The following is an 18441-nucleotide window of genomic DNA, read 5'->3' as shown; positions in this document are numbered from 1 at the left end:
AGTATATTTCTATATTTCCAATGGTTTTTATTTTTTTTCTTTTGGACTTCTAAAGCAAACATTAAAAGTCTAGCACTTATTACAGAGAGCAGTTAGAAAGAGAACAAAATAACTAAAATATTAGCCGTTGCAGTTTCATTAGAATGTGAAAACCAAGAGCCCAATAATTAAGAATCATGTCTGCTCAGTAAATTCGGGAGTTATCTAGCCACAAAATCCAGCTTAATAGATTAGAGTCAGGTGAGCAGAAATGAGGGCCTGCAGTGGGACACATGAACAAAAGTTACAAAATCGTTCTGAAAACAGACCCCGAAACCTGATTTTGATTAACTTCTAGGCATGAAATCCAGCTTGACCGACCTCATGGCTTTCCAGATGGCAGTGAATTAGAGCCACCCAACTTCAAGGGACACAGGGCAAGAAGCAAAGCCAGTGTCAGTTATGAAGGAATAGGTCAAACTCCTTCTCCCTATTACTGTAAAGTTGAGGGCTGAAACTATTGAAGAATGTAAGAATGGGAAAGAGGGAAGGGAGTGTACGTACCCACATGCCTGCACACACACGTGCACCCGTGGACATTGTTCCTCTTGGATTATTTTAGAAACTAAAAAAATTCAACGTAACTGTGAAAGATTTTGCCAATTCTTAAAGAGCTTTAAGTTTCAGAGTTATCCTTCTCTGAAGAATTCATAAGAGGGGCCAGCCTGGTGGTATAGTGGTTAGGGGCGCGCTCCGCTTCAGTGGCCTGGGGTTCGCAGGTTCCGATCCCGGGCATGCACCGATGCACCACTTGGCAAGCCATGCTGTGGCAGCGTCCCATATAAAGTGGAGGAAGATGGGCATGGATGTTAGCCCAGGGCCAGTCTTCCTCAGCAAAAAAGAAGAGGATTGGCATTGGATGTTAGCTCAGGGCTAATCTTCCTCTCAAAAAAAAGAGTTCATAAGAGATAATGGTTTTTCAGAATGTATTCACGTTCTCTGTCCTCTTTCTGGCATTGGTTGCCCTTCAGAAGGAGAGAGTTTTTTGCTAAACCTGAGGAAACTTAGGTGTTAGGGCCACTCCCCTGCCAGACCCCTCCAAACCCTGGGAGGGACCACAGCAATTTTTAATTTAGGATTTTATATTGTTTTATTTTGTTTATTTTGTTTTTATTTTTTTAAGGAGCCCTCTGCTCTCACCCTTTGACCCAACTTGTCTGAGAAAGGTTATGACTTAAATTATGGTAAATATTGTGAAGATAATTACAGGAGAAAAACGAAACAAGAAACCTCTTTTTTAATGTCTAAATGAACACCACTGTTTCACTTCTTTTCCTTATTGTACAAACTCCAAGCAAAATGCAAAAATTTAAGTGAATTCCAGAATCAAAATGTATATGTGTTGAAAGATTTTAAAAATTATGAAGCTTCTGGAAGGAAATTCTTATTTGTAAAGTAAAGAACTAACTACAAACAAGTCTATTGAGTGAAACCCACAGAGCTTGCTGAAATTATGCGTTGCGGCTTTGAAATCTGTCAGGCAGTGTCATATCCTTTAATTCATTTTAGTTGTTTTCTTTATTACTCTACTCATCATCTCATTATCTCATTGGAAAGATGAATTTCTTAACTTAAACACATTATAAATATAAATCCTCTATACGTTTTGTATATTTAGTTAAATTTCTGTTAGAAAGAAACAAATGTCACCAAGTAGAATTTGTTTGTAATTTACTTTTTTACTGCAAAAGTAACAGCATATTAATAACTTTTAGAAAATAAAGAAAAATCACCTGTAATAATTTAAAATAATGAATTTTAATATATTCCCTTTCAGTCTTTTGTTATTGATTTTTAGACCCAATTCTACTCCTTGCTCTCTAGGTGAGCATGTGCAAATCATTTAATGTCTCTAAGGCTTGGTTTCTTGGTCTGGGCTGCCTTTTTTTTTTTTTTTTTCCTGCGAGGAGGACTAGCCCTGAGCTAATATCTGATGCCAATCCTCCCCTTTTTTCTTGAGGAAGATTGGCCCTGGCTGACATCCGTGCCCATCTTCCTCCGCTTTATATGGGACGCCGCCACGGCATGGTTTAACAAGCGGTTTTTGGGTGCGCGCCCGGGGATCCGGGCCTGTGAACCACAGGCCGGCGAAGCAGAGTGCACGCATCCAACCGCTTGTGCCACTGGGCCGGTCCCACTGGGCTGCCTTTCTTAGAAGGCTGTTGTGAAAACCAAATGAGAGGATGTACATGAGTGTTTCGGCAATTGTAGCAAACACCCACAGTAGTCTTGGATGTTGGTTCTGTGGTCCCCCAGATTCTATTCCACTCCAATGGGATTACCGTAGGGGATGTACACACACAATCTCTGATTCAACCAGTGTGGCCCCAGGCTTCTCTGAATGGGTTTGGCTCCTGAATGAACACAGAACCAAGGGTCATCTTGCCTGGAACAATCCCAAGCTGGCTGAGCACCTTCCCCAAATGCTTCCAGTAGCTCACGTAAGCTACAACCTGGATTCAGATTGAGTCATGATGAAGAATTAGGTGCATCATGACTCAATTCAAAGGGGATTACAGTGTTCTGTGATGTTTCTCTGTGTAAAAGATGCCATATATTTGTTAAAAAGAGGATGGGATTTTCATTGCCCCTTCCTGAAATGGGACATTTTATGCCCTGTTATTGTAAATGTAAATGTAGACTGCACACTGGCATATAGCTCCTCAGTAGCAAGGCACAGATGATTTATGGAATATCACCTCCATTTTTTTTTATCAATCTAGAGTATTCTTCTAGAAGTGATTGTAGTTTTCTCAGATATAACAATTTAAAACCTAAAATGAACTTAAATAATTAACACATACTTATTAATTTGACTTCTTGTCTCTGTAACCCAATATATTTTTTTATTCATTTTGGTATATGCTTATATTTGAGTTTTAAAAAAATCTTCATATGAAATAATATTTTCAGGTTATTCTCTTATCGCAGATTTGAATGGATTAATTAGTGCATGGGTAACCAGTGAATTTGTGAATATACGGAATACATTCTCATATTCTGAGGAATGGTCATTCAGCATGTTTTAAGACTATTTTTTCCCTTATTTCAGCACCAGTTAAAAAAGATGAGAAGAAAGAAGGTACGTTTTATGAAAAATTCCACTATGCTTTTTTGTGAACAATTTACCAATTTTCAGAGTTTGGTTTCAACTGCCATCTTGCCTATTTTCTCTTTGGATAACTGGAGCTATTATCTGCATACATTTTGCATAAATGCATTTTTTTCTACCTCACCTCCCACAAAAGGTGAACTACTTTTTTTTAAGTAAATTTAATCTAGTCTTTCTCAGGATATAGGGGATATAATATAACCTCTCAAAATCCCAGCCCTCATATTCCATTAGCAGTTTAATCAAATTTCAAAAATATGCAAAATACAGACCTGGTTCTCCTATATTAACTCCTTATATCTCCGACACTGTCAAGCAACTGATGTTATTCTGTTTGACTAAGCTGCAAATAAATCGTAGTCCACCCCCTGCACGCCACCTCCCTTTGTCAGGATGTCATGATATGGTAAAATCCTCCCTGCTGTCAAAGAAAAATTGCATTTGATGGAATTAAACAGGCAAGGAAGACTTTATTCAAGATGATTGCAATAGGGCGCAAGGCTGTTACAATAGGAGAAATTGAACTCTCAACTCCACTGAAACAAACGGCCTGAGAGTTTTAAGCTCTGAGATGAGCTAATGGAAAAGTACTGGAGGTCTGTGGCAGGAGTCGGGGGATGAGGTGGGGGTGTGGCCAATGTGATTAGGGCATCTGGGTTTGATAATTGCTGCTTGCTGAAGTTAGGCTCCTGCCTTCCCACAGAGACTGGAAACAGGGGCGCTATCTCCTTTGATGATTGCATTTCAAAGGGATATCTCACAGGTCTTGAGAAAGATGTTTTTGGTTGTAGAAGATTTGTATTTCAAAGGAAATGAGAATGAACTTACAATTAAAAGTTTTCTAAAGTAAATGCTCTAATAAAAGGGAGGTTAGGGGCCTACAGTCAAGAAGAGACCTGTCTAGAGTTTAGTCAAGCTGAAGTGAAGGTTAGGGCCATTTCGGTCACTGTGATTCTGTTTAGAGATGTTTCTAACACATACGCCAGGCCTCTAGATCTCACCACTGTTTATTAATCTAGGCTTATTTTCTCAGTAAAAATAGCACGTAGGTATAAGCAATCACTTCCAACTTTGAAAAATGACAATTATAATCTACTTAGTGTTCGTATCATCTGAGAAAAAATAAGAAAGCAAGTGTTATATTTTATATTTAGTATCATCAGAGCTTTACATAATCATAATAGCTGGGGAGTCATGTTCTGCCTCTGTTAAACGGGAATCTAAGGGTCGACAGACACCAGAGGGAGAAAATACTATAGTTGGTCATTACTTGTTCAGAGAGAGCAAAACCATAGTATCCTATTAAAGCCCACTGACGCATTAGTGTGTTTATTTTCAAGAGACTGAAATCAGTGTTAATTCCCCATATAGGCAAAGCAAATCTTTCAGTGTATTTTGGAAATTATATCATTTATGTGATGAATGGTGTCGTGAGTAGACACAGGTATTACAAACAAAAAGACATAGTAAGTTCCTGGCACAGTTTTTGACAGACAGTAAGTCCTCAAAAATGTTATTCTTTCCTCCATCATTTCTTCTTGGGAATAAAGAACAATTTACAATTTGGTTTAGGTAAAGGAGTAATATGAAATGTTGTTTTTCCATTCATTGGCATTCAAAGCAACGTATACTACCAGCTGTAAAACATGTAAAACACATCATTGGCTATTTATTAATATTATTGTTATTGTTAAATTATTATTTCCAAAGACTATCATAGATTATATCTATCTCTTTTTAGAAAAAGTTTTAAAATTTATAGATTATGATATTTAAGAAAAAAGATAGCTGTCTAGAATGATTTTCCTTGTTCTCAACATATAATAGGAGAATAGGCTTCCTGTTCAGCTATCCTAGGCAGTCATTTGATTTTATGTTCATGAATTCCTGTTTACCTTTCTGTATCTCCTGTTAAGCAGGACAGAGATGTTTATAGACATAAGCTTCTTAGTACTTGCTTCTTATTTTCTATGATCTCAATAAAGATCATAAAACTCTTTTCCACAGGGGCAGAAAGCATACTTTTCTTTAATGAGACAAGTTTAAGACAAATCACCAAAATTGGATTTTCAATATTTTGTTTTGCACAAAGTTTATTTCTACTCACATTCAAACCTTTCAGTATAGTTCAAAGATATTAATGGTTGACAAATTTCCTGGAGAAAAAGTGAATCAGGAATGTTTTAGGAATTTAATTAGAATGCTCGTGAGAAGTTCTTTTGTTGGTAAATTTTAAAATGTAGAAACAAAAGTACATACCAACTTCTTTATTATCAAAGATCATCTGTGCATTGGGCTGCAAAGGGCTTCTCGCAGTAGTGGGCACTGAAGATTTGCGTTCACTTTAAGATCTTATCCCAGCCTGTCCCATCAAATCTCTTTCTGAAACCTTAAGAGAGACCCTTGGCTCCATTGAGCTTTGCCCGTTAATTTTACTGTTCTTAGCAGTTTTGACATCAGAGCAACCATATTTTAGCCCAAGTGGAGTGACATTGTTGAATAAATATTCAGCTGAGGTCTTTCTTTGCCAAGCCTTTTTCTGCTGAAGTTTCCCCTGAACACCACTCCTCCCCTCCACACACCTTCCTCGTGATCTATTAGCACACATTCTTACTTCTCATTAAGTTCTCAAAGTCCCAATTAAATTGAATTCTTTCTATAAAAATGTGTTTATTCTCTTATTTCTTCTTACGTAATCGCCCCACTCCTTGCAAACACCAAGACTCAAATTCAGTCATAAGCTACAACCTCTGTTTTGCCTCTGACCCTGACGTTTAGTTCTCTAGATTTTTTGATTTGGCTGAACTCTCTTCTCTTTAATCCTTCATTAAGTAATTAGAAAAACTAATCTGCATTCACAGCCTCCAGTCCTCTAGTTGCGACCTCACACAGCAGTTTGTGACCTCTCATTGGTCGTGCTAACTTCTCATGTGAGCCAAGGCAATGATTTCCAAAATCAGAGGTTCTCAAAATGTGGTCAAAGACTCCTGGGTGTCCCTGAGATGCTTTCAGTGGTTCTGGAAGGTCAAAACTATTTTTGTAAAAAAATGAAGTCATCATTTGCCTTTTTCACTCTCATTTTCTCATGAGTGTGCACTGGAATTTTCCAGAGGCTACGCAATATATGATACTGCAACAGATTGAATACTTAAGCAGATATGCAAATTCAACTGTCTTCTCATTAAGCTAGACGTTCATAAGATTCACAAAAGTGTGAAACAAAGTCACTCATCTCACCATTTTTTTTTGTATTGGAAAATGTATTTGTCATAAAGAATACATTGTATATGTTAACATGTAATAGGCTTATTATTTTTAATAAATGAATAAATATATATTTTAAAATTTTATCAGCTTTCATTTTTAAAATTATAAATGTCAATAGATACAACCTACATAAATAAAAGCTGTTTTGGGTTCTTTATAATTGTTAAGAATTTAAAGGAGTCCTGAGATGAAAAAGTTTGAGAATCTCTGACCTAAATAACTATCCTGCCTGTAATATTTTCACTAAATATTTTTTTCCAAAACACTTAACTGGCTTATGAAACTTTTCATGTTATTACCTATTTAAAACATTCAATGGTTCTTCACTGACAACAGAACATAGTCTCCAGGCCTTAACCCGCGATTCAAGTCCCCACAGTCAGTTTCCTGACCTCTGGTGACACGTACGTCAAGGCACAGTCCAAGCCAAAGCCTGGATAATTCTGCCAGTAAAGATACAATGAGTTCTTTTGAGATTGAGACTATTCATCACTTTTATGGTCAGCAAAAGTGAGAGTATCTAAAGGTGCCAGCTTTTCATGGTCCTTGTCTCACACATCAAAAAGGATACACCCAAAGGAAGAGGCCAGATAATGCAACATAACTTAGGGACACTTCATTGCTGAGGAGCCAATTCTAAGCCACAGCCAAATGGTTTTATAATCTGCAGCTCTACTCCAAAGGGTTCTAAGCAGGAGAACCCAGGAGATGATGAGAAGTTGTCTCATGACAGCCTTCCAGGAGAGATAGGGGGGCATGTGGGAGATGGCCTCATAGCAGCTCCTCACAGGCCTCCTATTCTCTCATGTTCTGCAAGGATCAAAGGCATCCTGCCAAGACTCATGTTAGCTGTGGTTCAAACCTTTTCCTGCATGGACTATATGGATATGGCAAGGCCACCAGGGCATCGTGGTGGAGCCTTTACCCTATACTCCCACCCACTTTCTTCCTTTCTGTATCATACACATCATCTATATTAAGCTACTCTCAATTTACGTATACAAAGTGCTGTCTTGCCTTTGTTTCTGCTGATATCATAACAGAGCTTGCCCTTTCCTTTTCCTTCTATGAATATTGAATGTTTTTAGGGCTCAGAATAAATTCCCCTTTCTCTAAGACATCTGTCTGATTCTCCCAATTAAATATAATTTCTCTTTCATTTATAATCTCCCATCAGAGTTTATCCATATTTCCCTACTATCACTTATTTCTTGCCACCTTGTACTTCATATTACTTGTATTCATTTTCCTTCTATCCTAATTGACTTTAAGACTTTTCACTAAAGGGACCATGTCTAATTCACTTTTATCCTGTACAGAGACTAACACATTTCCTTAGTTTTCACATCGTTCAACAAATATTTATTCTGTGAATGAATCAGTAATATCTAGGACTCTTAAATATAAGAGCTACAAGATATATGAATAGGCACTCAATTTTCCATATTTCAGGCAAAGAAGGATTTTTTTTTATTGGGAGTTACATTCTAATGAGGTTTTTAGGTCTGGGAAATCATAGCCGATTATTGACAATTTCATCTTAGGTGTACATGATCACTAGTGTTACTTGTGTTGCACTAGCAGATCCAGGTAGATCTCATTCATCTAACCTTAGCTTCATTGATTAATTCCTAGGGACTGGAAAGCCTGTGGGTTTTCCAACACGGGTTATCTTCTGAAGGATACAGTCCCATTGAGAACTAGCCAGATGACATGTATTGTTTACTATAACTAGAGCAAAGGCAAGTTGGGTTGAATACATAGGAGAATTAATCCCAAGTTCCAGGGCTTCAGAATTGAGATCTGAAAATGAATCATGCTGAAAAACAAAGCAAATATCTGGTATTGTCATTGAATAAAGGTGTCAATCAGGAAAGTTCCACAAATGAGATGAGGTACTTCGTTACATGCATTATTATACTACCAGAGAGTTAATTTTTCACTTCAATATCAATTGATATTTCATTTTCCTCTGGAATCACTTATGTACATAATAGACCATACCTGATACATTGCTAAAGATGAGTGAGTGATGAATTGAATAGATTGCCAACATATAACTACTTTTAAATCACAGCTGCTGTGGGCCTTGATTTTCTTAATAAAAGACTGTTGTTCAGATTATTGAGCAGATGGTCTTTAGGGAAGTATATTCACCAAGTAAGCTTTTATAATAGTTTTAAGCCATTTCAGCAGAATGCTGAGAGGGCATAATGAAGTTTAATAGCATGAGTATTAACAGCTGGTACTAATAGCTTTTCAGGATCAGTATGTGATCTTTTAAGTCCAAGGATTATATTTTTGTGTCTACTCAGATACTTTACTTGTGTAAGTCTGCTGTTCTGTTGACTCCTCACCAAAAGACAAGATTTCATGATGACATTTTAAGTCACTATAGCTCCCAGTTGTTACAGGAAATATATTGAACTTTTTTTAAAGACCTGCTTGGTTAGATCATGGTTTGTTATTTTTTACCTTTCTGCTTCATTAAATATTTTACTTTATTTCAATAAGTGGTATACTTTATCTGATCCCAGGCATCACATTATTTTTTATTCTTTCATTTCAGTATGGTTGATATCTAATATATTATATTATCAATGCTTATTACTAGGGAGAAGGAAAGTGTATTAAAAACAACAGATATTCCACAGATATACATATTGTATTTATCTTTCCATGCCTACCTCATGCCAGCATCTAGTTGGAGAAAAGGGATTTGGAAATAATCTTGTCCTGATCCCCTACATTTTATCCTCTGTACCACCGTTCTTCCCAAGCTTTATCTTCAATTGTATTTCTGAATGACCATGATCTTCCCATAATCTTCCTATGTTTTCTATATTGGCTATATTCTGGGCTTAAGATTGCTCAGTGAGGACAACATGACCTCTTGGGCAGGCAGAAATCCTACTCCAGTATACTGAAGGCAAACTAACTGATAACTCATGATGGCCATTGATCTATCTACTTCATACTTTCAGCTGTTGTGCAATAAGAATCCATGTCTTCAAATAGAAGTGGCCACTGCATATTATTAATATATAGTTAGGTGTATGTAAGATGATATTTATCACGTTCTTATATAAATTGTTTTATATAATATTTTTCTATATATTTGAATTACTTGCTTACCTGATTAGTATAATTACTTATGAATGAAAAATTGCTTGCAGACACGTATGTTTTAGATAGCAAATTTAGCCTATTCAACTATGTTCCTGATGAGAAACTCAATAGCAAGAAAAGGATTGTTTTTGGGGGGCAGGGGGGTGGGTATTAAGAAAAATCTAGTCTCAAATTCTTTCTACTGTGCTGTGCAGGACACAATAGTGTTTAATAAATGTTTACTGAATAAATAAATGTTGTTTTCCAAACACCTATTATTTTTAAAAATAAGGTTTGTTTTTCCCTTATACGTGAAACACATCCCTATTACAGAAAAATCAGAAATTCACGAAGAAGAGGTTGCAAAAACATCATTTAATGACTGTTTTTCTATTATGTGGATATATAATGAATTCTTTAACAGCTCACCTACCATTCAGAGTACTGTTTAATATTTCCATTATCGAGAGGTGTAAATGTCATGAAAAAGGCATCTTCCTGTATATATTTCTATAATAATTTCACATTGTTCTCTTCAGATATCTAGAAGTGGAATTACTACATCAAAAAGCATGTTCATTTTTATGACTTTCTAGATTCTTTCCCAAGTTGCTTTCCTAAAATGTGTTTCTAGCTTATTCTTCTATGGAAGTGGGTTGTTACTTCCACCACACTGTTCCTGCCATTAGTTACCATTTTTTCATAAGACAACTTAGTTGACCATCTAACTGCCTTTTGTGAATAGACTCCCACTCATTGTCGTCTTTAAACATTTTAGGTCCATATTTCATCGTGGAAGTAAAATCATACCACCACATCACTATAAGGCATGCAAATCCATTAACTTGCAAATTATTAGTGAATGTCTATTGTTTTAGGTTCCAAGCCAGATCATTGTCAGCCAGAAAACAGTTTATCTACCTTTTGCAGAATCAATTCATAGTTCATTATTATGATTCTAATTTCAGTAATATTCAGAGAATTTCAAAAATTCAGCTACAGAAGGGTAAAAGAAAGCACACAGAAGATAAGTAATAAAATATTCTAAGCAAAAATTTAAGTTAAAATGCCTTCCTCCTAAAATAAATGAAGTCAAAAACCTCTTTTTTTTATTTTCAAATCATAGAAACAGACAGTTTTATGACCTAAATACTAGAAAATAATAAATTTCTCAAATCTAGGCTGGACATCTAAAAGACTAAAAATAAAATAGATGTCTATTGACCACTGAATACACTTTACCGCGTAGCAGTTACTAAATATAATGATGGATCATCAGTAACTGGTAAGCCAACATCAACCTGTTTCTTTTCCATTACAATAGGAATAATTGAACGTTTGTACTGGAAATGTCTTGATTATTCAAGGATAGTGCAGTGCAGTTCACCTGAACTTCTTTAGATTGAGTAGTCTGCAGAAGAAACTGCAGACTACATTCACTGACTCCAACCTGTCTTTATAAAAACAAACCATATACTCGCTCAGTTTGACTTTCTGTTAAAAAGTCATCAGGTTTCATAGGCACAATGTAATCTCTGTGCAAATTGTATGTAGATATTTTCTTTCAAATTTTTCTCTTTCATATTCTTCCTACTTCAAAAATTTTCTCACTTCCTGCCTCATGCTAGTGATCATCTTCTCAAAAACAGAATAATATCTCCTTAAGCCCCATATTCTAGTAATATATCATGTAATCAATCAATTTTTTTGAAAATTATTTCAGAGTGTTTGGACATTTTATTGCAAGCTAATCGGTTGTTGATTTATCATATCTGCTTTGTCAATAATTTATCTTTGTGTTTTCAGATTCCAAGAAAACAAAAACACCCACAGAAGGTATTGGAAATATTTTCTTTTTCCATCTTATATTTATGAACCCCCAAACAGCATTCTTTCTTAAAGCATTAACATAGAAGAAAAAAAACTAAATATGGGACAGAGAGAGAGAGAGAAAGAATCAAACCTTTTCTGACAATACTGCCATGAGAAACATTTGGCAGTAATAAAAAGTAAATACTGCATAACCTTTCACAGTAATTGTTTTCAAAGAAATGTTTGCTTGATAAGAAATTGAACAATGCTCAGTATCAAGCATTTATTTTGCTAGAAGGCACAAATTCAATTACTCTTGGATACACCAGCATCAATTAGGAACTGAACCATTCCTTTAAGTCTTGAACAGAAGCATAACTCAACCAGCAAGTACACCTGTTTTTTCTGTATTTGTCTATATGCATTTATGTGTACAATATGTTTACTTCTTCACATGTGTCTAAAAAGACTGGAAGGTATAACTCACTAAAAATGGTTAAACAGTATAATCTTAGGTTAATTCATTATCAATGTTTTACAATCAAATTATGGAAACATCTATGATAACTGATAATACCTCAGAGCACCATTCACTGTGAAATTTAAAGGGAGACAACGTAGAGGGTTGGAAAAATTATAGTCTAATAAATACGTTGGGGTAGTAAATTTTATCGTTAAATGTTTTAAGAGCAATGGTTTTTCTGTTTATATTTCTTTCAACAGAACAACCCAAGGGAAAAAGTAAGGAAATGCATGCAGAGTATATTTGTGTGTATTTTTTTTCTCTTTACTAGTATTGGCCTGCTGGTATACTTAGACTTGCAATTTTAAATCTCCTTTTTCTGTGTTTTATGAATGTTAACTCTATTCGTTGTTTTTTGCTGGAATGAAAGAATACACATCCTGGGGGGTCAAAGTGGACTAAAAAGCATGACAATCATTCTTAGAGTCCTGTTTAAAATTCATGCAATCATCTAATAATATTATCCACAGCCTCATAAGCAAAAATACCACTGCATTCCATCAACCCAAGCCCTATTATCTTAGTGTAAATTTAGTCCCTGTAATCTAGTTAGTTCTCAGTCCTTAGAAAAGACTGGATAGAAATTCTTTTTCAGGCTAGTTTTATAACCTTTTTCCTATTATCTTTCTTCTTGTAATACATAAATATTTTGTCATGTTCACATGATACACGACATTTTGTCCGTAACATGATTTTCCTCCATGAGCACTATGAGCTGTGGGTAATAGCATTGCTTGGGATCCATATCTCAGGCATCATCCACTGCCATTTTAACACACAGTATTAAAGCTGTTTGCTAACAATTCAGTAAAGCTTGATGCCTTGGGGTTGTGTCTTTTGTGAATACATATTCTCCTCTGAAGAAAATAGGATATATTGAACAAATGGAAACAAACAAAAAACTTAACCCTACTCAACTAGCCATTTAAAAAAATCACATTTCCAGGAATGTAGAGCTTTTAAAGTTCCTAGTGATATTAAAAACATCTGTTTTAAAATATGCACCAATTTTTAAAAATATTATGTACGTTTTGGTCCTGCAAAAGGTTAGGGCATTGTTCATTCTATGTCTTAAAAATGCTCTAAAATGTCCTGTGGAGAGAATCATGAAATTATCATACAACTCAGCTAGGGGGAGCAATCTATCTACAGAGAAAGAATACGTGTTCCTTCAGTCCCAGATTTATGAGTGTGCACAGCTGCTGATGAGCATTGGCACACTAATACAGAAACCACTCTATAAACCAGTGCACCAGCAGGAAAATGGAGGACAACCGGAGATTTGAAAAACAGTGTTAAATAATGTATGTATACAAATATAAGGCGCTCATTTAATTGCAGTCTATATGATTTAAAAGTTCCTGCAGGCACACTGTGGCTCCTTGGCAATCTTCAGCACAATGATGTATTTAATAAATAGACATGCCTTCTCAGACGTTCATTTACATCACAACTGCTTCCCTTGTCCGGAAGGTCTGTGCATTGTGACTTGGGCAGTAATAGAGAGAAGAAAAAGAGTTTTCTTCAAAGCAATTATTAATTCTTTTCAAGTTAACCAATTGCTCTGGTTTATCTAGACTTGCTTTTATTATTGTATCTTTGAATTTGTTTGATTTAGTTTTTTTGTCTTTAAGATTGCTTCATTCAATTATACTTTTCCAACCCTCTATTCTTATTTTGTTTTACTTTTCTAGGTATCACAACTTAAGAGGTTTTTCTTTTTTTAGTAGAAAAATAAGTTATGGTAGGGGAAACAGGGTGAAGAGAAAACATGAGACTTTCTTGACATATTTTTCCAAATTCTTGTAGTCTATAATTTTTCAAAATAAAAAGTAAAAAAAAAATCCTCAAAAAATCAATCATGGGCATGATGTGGCAGTCCTGTAGACTATAAAGGGTAAAATAATTTATATTTATTAAGGGTAATTCATAATTATATCCTGAATTATCCCATACAATGAATACTCTTGACAGCCTTTTCTTGCATTTTGTTCCAAATTAGCACAGGTATTTTTCTGCTTATATGATTGCTTTGATATGATCGAAAGCCCTTATTTTAACTTTGAAATCTCAGATATAGCTGGTGTTTGATTTTGATGCATACCCAAATCTGCTTCCTGTTTTTGTTTTTGACTGTCATCACTTTACAAATATCTTAGAAATGTTTTATAATTGGTACTTCAGGTCAGCAATAAATTAAACAATACATTAAATTGCTCCATGTTTTCCAGACAAATTTTGGTAATGTTCTTACTACGTTTAATTTAGTTAAGTCACCTAAGCTTCTTCCTTTTGACTTGTGACGCTTGGTCAAGCCATTTGTTTTATTTGTTTTACTGCCTGCGTGCTATCTCGGGAGTGGATAATTGCTCCTTATACCTTCTTAACTACAATCCTGATAAACAAAATTGTACACTTGAGAGATTGATGAGATTACCACAGAAGATTCGATGGCACTCTATGTTTCTAAAATGTAGTTCTTAAAATTCTTTCAGCAAAAACATCTTCTATTCTCCAAAATGTATTTGTTATACGAAACTTGAAGAAATCTCTCCATTCTTTTTCTTTAAAAAATTGGATAATAATATGTCTATGTTAAAGCACTTCTTGAAAATCTTTTAAATTAATTTGACAAGCTTGTCAAGGCATAATAAATAAGACTAGGAATGTGGATAATAGCACTCTGTATAAAATTAGTGCTTATTATAATATCAACGCCACCTTAATCTTGAGGCCAGAATAATGCTTTGGCTCATACAATATTGACAAAAGTGGGTTCTTAAAAAAAAACACTGTCTAAAAAGGACTCTTTAAGGAGCATTTGTCCTAAAAACAAGGGAAGTGTGTTTTGCTTCCCCCTGAAAATTCTTAATTTTATTTAGTGTCTTAAATCCGCCTCAGCGAAGCCTTTGTTTTAGCTAAACAAATATCTCTTCAATATAAGATTTCACCTTAGAAGAGGAAGTCCATATGACACCTCTCCATCTTCATCTGAGAATTATTTTAAAACAGCTGCAATAAATTATTCTTAGTGCTTATTTTTTATCCCAAATTTATTTCATGTTGACCTAATATGACGGCAAATTTAAATTTCTTCTCTCCTTTATAGACCCTGTTTTATTTTTCTGGTTTATTATCCATGAAAAATTTTAATTCCTCTAATATTCAGAATATTTTCATGCTATTGTGTGAAGGAACTCTATGAGGAGAAATAGAAGGAAACTTGTTTTAAGTATACCATCTTATTCTTTCCATAACAGTTATCATTAGTTGCTGCAATCCAGCATTAGCACATACATGTTTCTTTGTGTTGCAAAAATTAACTTGTGACATATAAAATTGGAATAATAATAATACTGATAATAATAATAAAAATAACAATATGTTTCAGAACAGGAAAAAAAAGAAAAACACGTGGAACCAAGTAACTGTTTTTAAATTCCTCTATCCTCTTAATTTCACAATGTTATTTAATTTGCAATTGAATACTGAATTGCAATAAAGGCACGGATGTTAATTTTTTCCCTTTTTTGGTTGATACAGCAAAGTCACCAAAGAAGGAACATTCAGGTGAGTCAGACTGCTGTTGCTGGATTTTTTCCACCCGATGTCCAACGTTTAATTAATGCTGTGCCCCAGACAGGCAGAGGGCCGTGACAGGAAAGCCCAGGGAATCCTTTCATTTCAGTCTTTTTCCAAGTTCTTGACATGGAGTTAACACCAATGCGGCTTTAGAAAATGGAAGCTAAATAATATGTTACACTTTTACTACTGAATGTGTGTTCTGCCAACCAGCAGCATCAGGATCAGCTGAGAGATTCTTAGAAATGCAGAATCTCTGGTCCCACCCAAACCTACTGAACCAGAACCTGCAACTTCCTAAGAGCCCAGCGGACTCATCTAGGCACTGATGAGAAGCACTGTTTTACAGTTTAGTGAAACAAACAAACAAAAAAAACAGAAAGGGAAACAAGAATAAAAACAAAACAGGAACAAAACATTTTCTGTAAATTCATCTGACATTGCTTTGCTTTTAAAAAATGGAATATTCAATTCCAGCAAATCTTCTCTCCATATTCATAATGTTACATTTCTTGAGTACTCAGGGGAGTTGCAGTGACAGCAGAGGCAGATTTTGTCCTCAATATATTTATGTTATAATGGGAAAAAATTGAATTGAGAACCAGACAACCAGAAAAACAAACATACAAACAAATAAACTAAAAATGCAGTTAGTATAGACACCAAATCGTTTTCTTAAAGGTTTCTAACTTTTAACCTGCCTCTGAGTTGTTTCCTATGAAAATAAATGCAAGTTTCTGAAACTTTTTTTGTTGACTTCATTTTAAAATATCTCCTGTTGATTGTGCTTGGGAAACTTCTACTCAAGGAACTTCTTTGACTTTTCTTGTGTGTGTGTGTGTGTGTGTGTGTGTGTAGGTGGTCACATAATGTCCATTAGTTGCTCTTCCCACTTTATTGTATTTAAGTGGAAATAGCATTTACTCAATATTATGTCAATAACCAAGCAAATATAGCTCATCTATGCTCCCACTCCTGCCACAGACCACAGGTTCGAAGCCACATTTCTTATTCTTCTTCCAAGTTTCTAAAACTTCCTCAGACAATCCAAATCCATTTAGCTCTCTCTCCAGCTAGTTCCCATAGCATCATTTTCTATCCTTTATAATAGCACTTAATATACTGTTATAATCGCTACCTTTTCTTTTTTTCACTTTAAAAGTCAGAAATTAGAGGATAAAGATGATTTTTTATCTCTCGATCCCAAGAGTGCCCATTATAATGCCCAGGCACACAGTGGGCACTTGATAATGGTTTATTGGATGAAAGGAGCAAACAACAAATTTCAAGTTTTAATAGCTAAACGTTATTGTCTAATATTGAACCTGACAAAATACAATACTTTAAATTGCTTGAAATCATTATCTGTTCATTTCACGGTGTGATTATAGTGTAGGAAATTAGCAGTAATTAGCTGTATTTTTAAAACTGAAACCATTGGATAATTTATCAATTCACTTCTTTATTTTCATACTACTTCATAACCTTTAAGGAAAATGTATTGGCTCAGATTCTTAGATAATTAAAAACGGAAAACAAAATGAATGAGCATTCTGCGTTGGTAAAAGGTATATGAATATTAAATAGAAAAAGTTTATGGTTCATGGCATATATTTAAAGTATATTCAGAAAAAAATGGCAGAGTTGTATTCTCTCTTTCTCAGATCGATTTTTTATGATATAGTCTTTTAAACAAAATAACCTTAAAATTATTTTAGAGAGAGATAAGTAGACATAATTAATTTAGATGTTGTTATTTCCTGTTCTTAACAGCTCCAAGTGAAAAACAAGTAAAAGCAAGTATGTTGCATAAAACTTAAAAAAAAAAAAATGAATGAGCATCTTTCAGCAGCTACTCACTTGAGTTTTCTGCCATAGACAATGCTAACGCTAATTTTTGAGGCTGGCTTACCAAATGTTTCTTTCTATGATTATTTGTTGTGTTGAAATAATATGCATAATTCCTCATTCTTGTCTTTTCTGTGAGTTCATTCTTATTAAAATTTATCAATAGAGCTTTCATTTGTTAATGTTAATTTGTTCAGACCATAACCCCTTTTTTGAATTGTTTGTACTTTTGTTTCCCATTTTGCAGAATGACAAGTGATCTCACCAGTTTCTCAAACCCATCAGACTTAATTTTCCTATTGACTGATCACTGAATCAAACCAGTAGGCAACATAATTTGTCTACCAGTGAAAGTCACTGTGTCTTTAATGAAATGAAGCCCCCAACAATTTTATTAACTGCTGCTCTCGCAATGTCATAATTTCCTTTTAAAGTTTTTGTACCCAGATTATGAAATATTGACTGATATTCCAAAATACCACAGCATTTGCATTAATGGTAGCTTTGACAGTATGCTTAGGGAGAAATGCTGATTTCTTTGTAGGTGTTTCTCAATTCAATGAAATACCTAACAGAGTGTCATTATTGAAAAGTATTTTGGCATAATTGCATGAATTTGATTTTAGAAAAATTATGTGTTTAGCTTCTCTAAGCTTTGTGTATAGGATATATGGTTAAACCTCAGTTCTACGCATGATATAATATGTTTATATTTTTCTTTGGGGTTAGAGCTGCATAAGTATTAAAGATGTTACTAATACATAAAACAAATTTATGTTTTATTTGGTGCTGGGTTTTTGAGACAGAATGTATCACTGGTGGTTATACCGGAGAGAAATTGGAAAATATAATACTGAGTAGCTTGTTGGGAATACATTTTTCAAAAAAATTACCGTTGGAAATGTTCACATAGAAATCATAGACTTTGAAAGAGAAGTTTAACATGAATCTAAAATTTCATTTATATTTCCATGAAAATTCTTAGTTGAATGTAAAGCTGATTAGAACTCTATATCATGGAGTCTTTAGTATGCTACTCCTTAGTCTGTAGAAATGCATAATCAAGAACACATATAAAACAAAACTGATAATTTTGCAGCACTGGTAGAGAATTTTAGATTGAAGATTACTCTGAAAATGAACATTTCTT

General features: G+C 34.6%; 1 protein-coding gene across 1 annotated transcript in view; it reads left to right on the top strand.

Moving 5' to 3' along the window:
* TRDN (triadin) overlaps positions 1 to 18441 on the top strand; it is a 330560-nt gene that overhangs the window by 171590 nt on the left and 140529 nt on the right. Inside the window, exons 14-19 of the mRNA XM_087443768.1 lie at positions 3092 to 3121; positions 11333 to 11362; positions 12062 to 12079; positions 15253 to 15285; positions 15405 to 15431; positions 17217 to 17243. Coding sequence (XP_087299894.1) covers positions 3092 to 3121; positions 11333 to 11362; positions 12062 to 12079; positions 15253 to 15285; positions 15405 to 15431; positions 17217 to 17243 — 165 coding nt within the window. The remainder of the gene's footprint in view (positions 1 to 3091; positions 3122 to 11332; positions 11363 to 12061; positions 12080 to 15252; positions 15286 to 15404; positions 15432 to 17216; positions 17244 to 18441) is intronic.

This window comes from Ceratotherium simum, chromosome 19 (assembly GCF_057802395.1).
Source record: "Ceratotherium simum simum isolate JZ-2026a chromosome 19, ASM5780239v1, whole genome shotgun sequence".
NCBI classification, from domain to species: domain Eukaryota; kingdom Metazoa; phylum Chordata; class Mammalia; order Perissodactyla; family Rhinocerotidae; genus Ceratotherium; species Ceratotherium simum.
Note: the sequence above shows the minus strand (reverse complement) of the source record. Positions and strands in the feature narration are given on the sequence as shown.